The following is a 10,780-nucleotide window of genomic DNA, read 5'->3' as shown; positions in this document are numbered from 1 at the left end:
TAAGCTCAAATATCACTGCTTTAAGTTCGATTTCTTTGTGGGCACTCGCTGGTGCGCTTTAAGTTTGGGTTTAACTAATGCTTCTTTATCTGGTCATTTCAGATCTTCCAGTATCCAATTGACTCGTTCCCTTGAAGCAAGAGTGAGCGCTTCCTTCCTTGATATTCTTATGCATCTGTCTGAAGCTTATGAGCTTTCAGATGCTTGTGCGGAAGCTTACACCTCTTATAGTTTTTGAAGCTTTTATCTTCTGTTTTTTTACCATTTATTAGGTTGATTTGTTTTTACTTTTTTTGTTGACATATCTACTCATTTAATGTGTTGCTGCATTTTGACATAAGGGTGAGTGTACCGATGATGACTTCGTAAACCTGTAATGATCGTGAAGATGATCACAGTAATGAACATCTAAGGGACTGAGGTGCTTAATTATATATACGATGGTTTGAACTTCTCTATGTACAGATTTCCTGAAGTTTTTTTAACATCATTTAAGCTTTGTCTTATAACAATTTCACCACTATCCTGGCGACATTGTTACTGAATAGGAACAATTTGGGATTTTCCTCACTGTGGAAGATGAGGTCCTTTTTTACATTTTTAGCATGCTTTGTGCTCTTGTTGCTTCCTTAATCTTGTGCGGCTGCTTAGCTTTTGTCTTTTGTGGCTTATTCAAGGGAAGCAAGATAGATGGACCCCCTCGCTATCCATTTGCATGCATGTGCTGCATGTGGACGTTGGGGAGCTATATTGCTCCTGAAACCATATGAATGGAATGGAGATCGATGTCTTCCTGTAAATAGGCATATCCAACTGGCTGAACCTTTTTATTTACATTTCCTATCTTTCTCCTCAAGTATAATGAGGGAAGTCGGTGGCTGCATAGGTACATTTGTAGTTATTCACTAATTGAAAACTGCCTTTCATCCTGGATTTCCAGAAGTTTGCAGTAAGAACATCAGAATAAGATTGGAAGATATTTCATTGAAAGGTATAATATTATGCCTCGTACTTCAAAATGCTTTTTTTTACTTCTATAATGAGGATTTTCTTTGTCTTTGAAAAAAGTTGACAGGGAAATTTTCCCTGTCATATATTTTGGTAATAGGGTTTTTTATTCATGGTTTTTGGGATTGTATTAGACCAACTGTCCGTGGTTGCTTTTTGTTGGAGTTAAGCAAAAACAGCAGGATCTCACTTTGTAGATTAAGGTAGTTTGGAAGATGTTTTTGGTATTATAAACTGGGATGGCAGGAGGGAATTTCATACTTTGGGTGCTCAACTATGTTGTCAATGAGCTTGTTGTCAATGGCCTTGCCAACAGGTGAGGTCATCGTTTATGCCATGCTTTCTGGGTCAATCCCTTGTTTGCTTTTTTTTTGCTTTAGTTTTGTCTCTTTGTCCCCTTTGCAATGTTTGATATAAATTTATTCATTCAAAGAATCATATTGCACAAAGAACGCTTTGGTCTCTACTTTTTGCTGTCATTGTTGTTGCTTCTTAATTTGGTCTTAAGGATCCTTTTAAGTTCCTTGTTGACTCGTTCCCTTGAAGCGATAGTAAAATTTTCATCGTTACTCGTCTATGTCTATGTGAAAGTGGCCTTCTTGTGATGATGCTTTCTGATGAATGGAGCGGTGCTACATCTGTCTTGTCACCTTTGTTTTGTTTAGAAGGTTTGCAATTTTCTTATGTTTCATATACTTTATGGTTGTTCTTTGCGTATCTTGTGTGTGCGTGTGCGTGTGTGTCTGTGTTTATGATGTTTGATAGCTACTGTTTTTTTCTTTTACTTTTGTGGAGTATGGGTTTTGCTATTGCTTTTTATTCTGGTAATTTTGGATCATTTGGTATCCATTTGACCCGTTCCCTTGTAGCAATAGTGTGAGCTTCCTTGTCTATTCTTGTGCATCTGTCTTAAGTTTGTGAGCTATCAGATGTTTGTCAGGAAGATGACACCTATTTTCTTCTTTGTAACTTTTCTTTTTGTTTTGTCTTTCATTTATTAGGTTGGTTTCTTTCCTTTACCATTGTGCTATATACTCGTTTAATGGCGTTGCTGCATTTTGGCTTATTGTTAGTGCACCGGTGATGACTTCATAGACCTGTAATGATTGTGCTAAGATGACCACATTAATGAACATCTAAGGGATTGAGGTGCCTGATTATGCATACGATGGGTCGAACTTCTCTATGTACATAGATTCCTGTGCGGTTTTTTTTTCTTCAACATCTTTTAATCTTTGATTTACAACAATGTCACCATGATCCTGGACACATTGTTAGGGCCTGTTTGGTTGCTAATCCAAAAATTTAATCTTATGGTTTTATAATTATTTAGTTTTTTAGAAAACTCATTCTTTTTAATTCTGCAAAATTATAGTGTTTGGATCAGATTTGCCAGTTGGGGAAGCGGGAGTGGGAAGCGATAGCCGGAATCGTGGGATGACATAGAAGCAAACCAGGAATCATCTCGGAAGTGACCTAGGAAGCGGGGAGGAAGTGAAAATGACAAATTAAAGGGGAAGTGAGCTTTCCCTAAATGGGAACACTTCCCAATTTTTTTGGCACTTTCCAATACGTTTTGGAAGCACCACTTTTCGCTCTTCCAAAACCTGCTTTGGAGAAGCGCGCTTCCCCATGTACTATGGTGCTTCTAGTAACCTTCTTTTGGATGTACTTCAAAATCTGAGAATTATCCAGCTTCTAGACTTTGGTTGGTTTTCTTAGTTTCTTGAGATTTACTTGTGACTGCCAATAAATGGTATGACCTGACATGCATTCAAAGGACATCCCTATGTTTAATGGCTGTAACACAGAAGAAACTTAGAAACATACCAGATGTTGGAGAAGTTAAGGTAGACCAAGACATGGATTCTACAAAATATCTGTATTTGTCAGAGACGTAACTACTCACTTTTTCACAACATTGCTTAAGAGCTAAAATCCTCATGTTCACCTTTGTTTTCTCAAATCCCTTTCTCCTGTCATCCTGAACAGGTTTTGCCAAAAGTTTTTTACTCTAATGGTTCAACAGTTTCTCAGATTCCCCTAACTCACTCGCCCCCAAATAATTCCTTCACAGAGTATTCAAGTTATCAAATGTGGGTGCACGATTATATTTAAATATTTAATTATGCTATATCCAGTGTATAGAATGGAGTTGTAAAAATGATAAAACTTAGATATGGTATTTTTATTTAAAATGTCATAAAAGTGTCATTCTGATGTTAACTGGATCTCCATTCCATTGAAATTCTCTTTTCATTGTGTAGAAAGTGTTGCACAATAATACAAATTTATGGCATTCTGTGCAGTTGGCGGAGACAACAAATTTTCACTTCTTTGTCTTAGGGTTTTTTCTTTTTCCTCGCATTTTTTTTTGTGTTTCTTCATATTTATTCTTATCACTGCCTTGGTATTTTTGGTAATCTTAGGGGTTTTCTGAGATCCATTTCATTTGACAAGGGCAAAAATCTGTTTTTTATGCTTTGGTTGCATTGCGGAAAATCGTTGTACTCTCCCTTGTTTCTTTTTTTGGCTTGAGGTCTAATTTGGTGCTGGTGTGATTATGCGATGATTGCAATTTTGCTGATCTTCAATTGGTTTCTTTGTTGTGGTTGAGTTGTTACAACGTCATCAGACACGGAGCCTTAAGAATTTGATCTTTTTTTTTGTTTTTCTTCCACTCACACACACACAAATAGGGTGTGTCCCTGTCTTTATGATGCTTTATAACTTTTATCTTTTCTTGTTTTTTGCTTCGGTTGGGGTTTGGATTTAGCTAATGCTTCTTTATCTGGTCATTTCGGATAGTCCAGTATCCAATTGACTCGTTCCCTTGAAGTAAAAGTGAGAGCTTCCTTGTTATTCTTATGCATCTGTCTGAAGCTTATGAGCTTTCAGATGCTTGTGAGGAAGCTTACACCTCTTTTAGTTTTTCAAGCTGTAATGATCGTGTAGATGATCACAGTAATGAACATCTAAGGGCCTGAGGTGCTTAATTATATATACGATGGTTTGAACTTCTCTATGTATAGATTTCCTGAAGTTTTTTTAACATCATTTAAGCTTTGTCTTATAACAATTTCACCACTATCCTGGCGACATTGTTACTGAATAGGAACAGATTGGGATTTTCCTCACTGTGGAAGATGAGGTCCTTTTATACATTTTTAGCATGCTTTGTGCTCTTGTTGCTTCCTTAATCTTGTGCGGCTGCTTAGCTTTTGTCTTTTGTGGCTTATTCAAGGGAAGCAAGATAGAAGGACCCCCTCGCTATCCATTTGCATGCATGTGCTGCATGTGGACATTGGGGAGCTATATTGCTCCTGAAACCATATGAATGGAATGGAGATCGATGTCTTCCTGTAAATAGGCATATCCAACTGGCTGAACCTTTTTATTTACAATTCCTATCTTTCTCCTCAAGTATAATGAGGGAAGTCGGTAGCTGCATAGGTACATTTGTGGTTATTCACTAATTGAAACTCGCCTTTCATCCTGGATTTCCAGAAGTTTGCAGTAAGAACATCAGAAAAACATTGGAAGATATTTCATTGAAAGGTATAATATTATGCCTCGTACTTCAAAATGCTTTTTGTTACTTCTACAATGAGGATTTTCTCTGTCTTAGAAAAAAGTTGACAGGGAAATTTTCCCTGTCATATATATTTTGGTAAAAGGGTTTTATTATTCATGGTTTTTTGGATTGTGTTTGACCCACTGTCCATGGTTGCCTTTTGTTGGAGCTAAGCAAAAACAACAGGATCTCACTCTAGATTAAGGTAGTTTGGAAGATGTTTTTGGTATTATAAACTGGGATGGCAGGAGGGAATTTCATACTTTGGGTGCTCAACTATGTTGTCAATGAGCTTGTCGTCAATGGCCTTGCCAACAGGTGAGGTCATCGTTTATGCCATGCTTTCTGGGTCAATCCCTTGTTTGCTTTTTTTTTGCTTTAGTTTTGTCTCTTTGTCCCCTTTGCAATGTTTGATATAAATTTATTCATTCAAAGAATCATATTGCACAAAGAACGCTTTGGTCTCTCCTTTTTGCTGTCATTGTTGTTGCTTCTTAATTTGGTCTTAAGGATCCTTTTAAGTTCCTTGTTGACTCGTTCCCTTGAAGCGATAGTAAAATTTTCATCGTTACTCGTCTATGTCTATGTGAAAGTGGCCTTCTTGTGATGATGCTTTCTGATGAATGGAGCGGTGCTACATCTGTCTTGTCACCTTTGTTTTGTTTAGAAGGTTTGCAATTTTCTTATGTTTCATATACTTTATGGTTGTTCTTTGCGTATCTTGTGTGTGCGTGTGCGTGTGTGTCTGTGTTTATGATGTTTGATAGCTACTGTTTTTTTCTTTTACTTTTGTGGAGTATGGGTTTTGCTATTGCTTTTTATTCTGGTAATTTTGGATCATTTGGTATCCATTTGACCCGTTCCCTTGTAGCAATAGTGTGAGCTTCCTTGTCTATTCTTGTGCATCTGTCTTAAGTTTGTGAGCTATCAGATGTTTGTCAGGAAGATGACACCTATTTTCTTCTTTGTAACTTTTCTTTTTGTTTTGTCTTTCATTTATTAGGTTGGTTTCTTTCCTTTACCATTGTGCTATATACTCGTTTAATGGCGTTGCTGCATTTTGGCTTATTGTTAGTGCACCGGTGATGACTTCATAGACCTGTAATGATTGTGCTAAGATGACCACATTAATGAACATCTAAGGGATTGAGGTGCCTGATTATGCATACGATGGGTCGAACTTCTCTATGTACATAGATTCCTGTGCGGTTTTTTTTTCTTCAACATCTTTTAATCTTTGATTTACAACAATGTCACCATGATCCTGGACACATTGTTAGGGCCTGTTTGGTTGCTAATCCAAAAATTTAATCTTATGGTTTTATAATTATTTAGTTTTTTAGAAAACTCATTCTTTTTAATTCTGCAAAATTATAGTGTTTGGATCAGATTTGCCAGTTGGGGAAGCGGGAGTGGGAAGCGATAGCCGGAATCGTGGGATGACATAGAAGCAAACCAGGAATCATCTCGGAAGTGACCTAGGAAGCGGGGAGGAAGTGAAAATGACAAATTAAAGGGGAAGTGAGCTTTCCCTAAATGGGAACACTTCCCAATTTTTTTGGCACTTTCCAATACGTTTTGGAAGCACCACTTTTCGCTCTTCCAAAACCTGCTTTGGAGAAGCGCGCTTCCCCATGTACTATGGTGCTTCTAGTAACCTTCTTTTGGATGTACTTCAAAATCTGAGAATTATCCAGCTTCTAGACTTTGGTTGGTTTTCTTAGTTTCTTGAGATTTACTTGTGACTGCCAATAAATGGTATGACCTGACATGCATTCAAAGGACATCCCTATGTTTAATGGCTGTAACACAGAAGAAACTTAGAAACATACCAGATGTTGGAGAAGTTAAGGTAGACCAAGACATGGATTCTACAAAATATCTGTATTTGTCAGAGACGTAACTACTCACTTTTTCACAACATTGCTTAAGAGCTAAAATCCTCATGTTCACCTTTGTTTTCTCAAATCCCTTTCTCCTGTCATCCTGAACAGGTTTTGCCAAAAGTTTTTTACTCAAATGGTTCAACAGTTTCTCAGATTCCCCTAACTCACTCGCCCCCAAATAATTCCTTCACAGAGTATTCAAGTTATCAAATGTGGGTGCACGATTATATTTAAATATTTAATTATGCTATATCCAGTGTATAGAATGGAGTTGTAAAAATGATAAAACTTAGATATGGTATTTTTATTTAAAATGTCATAAAAGTGTCATTCTGATGTTAACTGGATCTCCATTCCATTGAAATTCTCTTTTCATTGTGTAGAAAGTGTTGCACAATAATACAAATTTATGGCATTCTGTGCAGTTGGCGGAGACAACAAATTTTCACTTCTTTGTCTTAGGGTTTTTTCTTTTTCCTCGCATTTTTTTTTGTGTTTCTTCATATTTATTCTTATCACTGCCTTGGTATTTTTGGTAATCTTAGGGGTTTTCTGAGATCCATTTCATTTGACAAGGGCAAAAATCTGTTTTTTATGCTTTGGTTGCATTGCGGAAAATCGTTGTACTCTCCCTTGTTTCTTTTTTTGGCTTGAGGTCTAATTTGGTGCTGGTGTGATTATGCGATGATTGCAATTTTGCTGATCTTCAATTGGTTTCTTTGTTGTGGTTGAGTTGTTACAACGTCATCAGACACGGAGCCTTAAGAATTTGATCTTTTTTTTTTGTTTTTCTTCCACTCACACACACACAAATAGGGTGTGTCCCTGTCTTTATGATGCTTTATAACTTTTATCTTTTCTTGTTTTTTGCTTCGGTTGGGGTTTGGATTTAGCTAATGCTTCTTTATCTGGTCATTTCGGATAGTCCAGTATCCAATTGACTCGTTCCCTTGAAGTAAAAGTGAGAGCTTCCTTGTTATTCTTATGCATCTGTCTGAAGCTTATGAGCTTTCAGATGCTTGTGAGGAAGCTTACACCTCTTTTAGTTTTTCAAGCTGTAATGATCGTGTAGATGATCACAGTAATGAACATCTAAGGGCCTGAGGTGCTTAATTATATATACGATGGTTTGAACTTCTCTATGTATAGATTTCCTGAAGTTTTTTTAACATCATTTAAGCTTTGTCTTATAACAATTTCACCACTATCCTGGCGACATTGTTACTGAATAGGAACAGATTGGGATTTTCCTCACTGTGGAAGATGAGGTCCTTTTATACATTTTTAGCATGCTTTGTGCTCTTGTTGCTTCCTTAATCTTGTGCGGCTGCTTAGCTTTTGTCTTTTGTGGCTTATTCAAGGGAAGCAAGATAGAAGGACCCCCTCGCTATCCATTTGCATGCATGTGCTGCATGTGGACATTGGGGAGCTATATTGCTCCTGAAACCATATGAATGGAATGGAGATCGATGTCTTCCTGTAAATAGGCATATCCAACTGGCTGAACCTTTTTATTTACAATTCCTATCTTTCTCCTCAAGTATAATGAGGGAAGTCGGTAGCTGCATAGGTACATTTGTGGTTATTCACTAATTGAAACTCGCCTTTCATCCTGGATTTCCAGAAGTTTGCAGTAAGAACATCAGAAAAACATTGGAAGATATTTCATTGAAAGGTATAATATTATGCCTCGTACTTCAAAATGCTTTTTGTTACTTCTACAATGAGGATTTTCTCTGTCTTAGAAAAAAGTTGACAGGGAAATTTTCCCTGTCATATATATTTTGGTAAAAGGGTTTTATTATTCATGGTTTTTTGGATTGTGTTTGACCCACTGTCCATGGTTGCCTTTTGTTGGAGCTAAGCAAAAACAACAGGATCTCACTCTAGATTAAGGTAGTTTGGAAGATGTTTTTGGTATTATAAACTGGGATGGCAGGAGGGAATTTCATACTTTGGGTGCTCAACTATGTTGTCAATGAGCTTGTCGTCAATGGCCTTGCCAACAGGTGAGGTCATCGTTTATGCCATGCTTTCTGGGTCAATCCCTTGTTTGCTTTTTTTTTGCTTTAGTTTTGTCTCTTTGTCCCCTTTGCAATGTTTGATATAAATTTATTCATTCAAAGAATCATATTGCACAAAGAACGCTTTGGTCTCTCCTTTTTGCTGTCATTGTTGTTGCTTCTTAATTTGGTCTTAAGGATCCTTTTAAGTTCCTTGTTGACTCGTTCCCTTGAAGCGATAGTAAAATTTTCATCGTTACTCGTCTATGTCTATGTGAAAGTGGCCTTCTTGTGATGATGCTTTCTGATGAATGGAGCGGTGCTACATCTGTCTTGTCACCTTTGTTTTGTTTAGAAGGTTTGCAATTTTCTTATGTTTCATATACTTTATGGTTGTTCTTTGTGTATCTTGTGTGTGCGTGTGCGTGTGTGTCTGTGTTTATGATGTTTGATAGCTACTGTTTTTTTCTTTTACTTTTGTGGAGTATGGGTTTTGCTATTGCTTTTTATTCTGGTAATTTTGGATCATTTGGTATCCATTTGACCCGTTCCCTTGTAGCAATAGTGTGAGCTTCCTTGTCTATTCTTGTGCATCTGTCTTAAGTTTGTGAGCTATCAGATGTTTGTCAGGAAGATGACACCTATTTTCTTCTTTGTAACTTTTCTTTTTGTTTTGTCTTTCATTTATTAGGTTGGTTTCTTTCCTTTACCATTGTGCTATATACTCGTTTAATGGCGTTGCTGCATTTTGGCTTATTGTTAGTGCACCGGTGATGACTTCATAGACCTGTAATGATTGTGCTAAGATGACCACATTAATGAACATCTAAGGGACTGAGGTGCCTGATTATGCATACGATTGCTCGAACTTCTCTATGTATATAGATTTCCTGTGCGGGTTTTTTTTCTTAAAACATCTTTTAATCTTTGATTTACAACAGTTTCGCCATGATCCTGGACACATTGTTAAGTTGCTTGTTTGGTTGCAAATCCAGAAATTTAATTTTCTAGTTTTATAATTATTCAGTTTTTAGAAAACTCAATCTTTTTTATTCTGCAAAGTTATGGTGTTTGGATGTACTTCAAAATCTGGAAGAATTATCCTGCTTCTAGTTTTGGTTGGTTTTCTCAGCTTGAGATTTTCTTGTGACTGCCAATAAATTGTATCCCTAGGTTTAATGGCTGTAACACAGAACTTTTAAACATAGTGTAACACGGAAGAAACCTAGAAACATACTTCGTTGTATCCTTTGACTCCAGCCATGCGACCTGTTCAATCTTTTTGTTTGATCTGGATATTCTCATGTAGTTGAGAATTTAAGCACAAAGAAAAGAAAGGCATGGATGATAAAACCAATAGTCAAAACAAACACAATAATTTCTATATTCTTGTGAGATTCGTTGGCATCTCTTTCAGGCTTTTCATCAAATAGGTAACAGGCAACTTCACATTCTCCATGTCTTTTTGTAACATTCAATGAAATGATTTCTGTTAATTTTAGTTTAACTATTCATTTTCCCCCGTGTCTTGCATCTCCCGAAAAGCACCGGCCCCACTTCAATCTCCTTAACCCTACTCTTCATTTCATTCAACTACTAGAAAACCCCATCTGAAAGTTTATAGTTATTCACTAATTGGGCATTGCTTTTTCAGTCTGGCCTTCCAGAGGTTTGCGGTAAGAACATCAAAGAGATCGGAAGACACTTCAATGAAGGGTATATAATTCTAAGTTGTATTTGAGATCGATCTACGATGTTTTTCACGACTTAAACAGTTGGTTTTTTCTGTGTTTGTCCCCTACTATGACAAATTGTTTTTTGTTTAATTCTTTTTTTATGGTCTGTTCTAGATTTGTCTAAGAGCCAGTAAAGATCTTTGTTTTAATTTTTTTGCAGCTAATAAAAAACGGAAGGAGCTAGCTGAGCAGATGAAGGAAATTTCAAAGACATTTGAGGTACAAAATTTGCGGTTTTTTGCCTTCTTTTCTTACAGTCTTACATATTTTAAAGTGTTGTCTTCATTTGTGGCTAACACGACTTATCTTTGGGCTTTGTTGCAGTCGTAAATGGTTTGAAAAAACTGATGAAGCAATATCAGGTTGCAGAAGCTTATTGTTCGGGCCCTTATTAATTTCTTGTGAATAATTTAGTAACCCAAGTAAGATTGTTCCGTGCATGTATAGAATAAGCTTGTCATTGTACAATTTTCCAAAGATTCTGAAGGTGGTCCAAGGCAGACTTGGTTTTTTTTGTGCATTACTGCTCTGAACAAATGGGTGGCTGATTGGTCAAGAGGGGTTTACGGACTC

The 10,780-nt window shown here is 36.8% G+C and overlaps 1 protein-coding gene and 4 non-coding genes across 5 annotated transcripts; all 5 read left to right on the top strand.

Annotated features, from left to right (window-relative positions):
• The first annotated feature begins 347 nt into the window (after positions 1-347).
• On the top strand, positions 348-426 carry LOC149833879 (small nucleolar RNA SNORD25). Its single transcript, XR_016432833.1, has one exon. It is a non-coding gene; the product is annotated as a small nucleolar RNA SNORD25 (small nucleolar RNA).
• Positions 427-2,081: 1,655 nt separating this feature from the next.
• Positions 2,082-2,162, top strand: LOC149833878 (small nucleolar RNA SNORD25). The gene has a single exon (XR_016432951.1). It is a non-coding gene; the product is annotated as a small nucleolar RNA SNORD25 (small nucleolar RNA).
• Positions 2,163-5,657: 3,495 nt separating this feature from the next.
• Positions 5,658-5,738, top strand: LOC149833877 (small nucleolar RNA SNORD25). The gene has a single exon (XR_016432949.1). It is a non-coding gene; the product is annotated as a small nucleolar RNA SNORD25 (small nucleolar RNA).
• A 2,662-nt stretch (positions 5,739-8,400) lies between these two features.
• On the top strand, positions 8,401-10,537 carry LOC149833875 (uncharacterized). Its single transcript, XM_090009227.1, has 4 exons — positions 8,401-8,477; positions 10,126-10,187; positions 10,368-10,426; positions 10,532-10,537. The coding sequence occupies exons 1-4, from the start codon at positions 8,401-8,403 to the stop codon at positions 10,535-10,537; spliced, it is 204 nt and encodes a 67-aa protein (XP_089865353.1).
• Positions 9,235-9,315, top strand: LOC149833876 (small nucleolar RNA SNORD25). The gene has a single exon (XR_016432947.1). It is a non-coding gene; the product is annotated as a small nucleolar RNA SNORD25 (small nucleolar RNA).
• Positions 10,538-10,780: the final 243 nt, after the last annotated feature.

This window comes from Nuphar pumila, chromosome 6 (genome assembly GCF_984573655.1).
Source record: "Nuphar pumila chromosome 6, dmNupPumi1.hap1.1, whole genome shotgun sequence".
NCBI lineage: Eukaryota > Viridiplantae > Streptophyta > Magnoliopsida > Nymphaeales > Nymphaeaceae > Nuphar > Nuphar pumila.
Note: the sequence above shows the minus strand (reverse complement) of the source record. Positions and strands in the feature narration are given on the sequence as shown.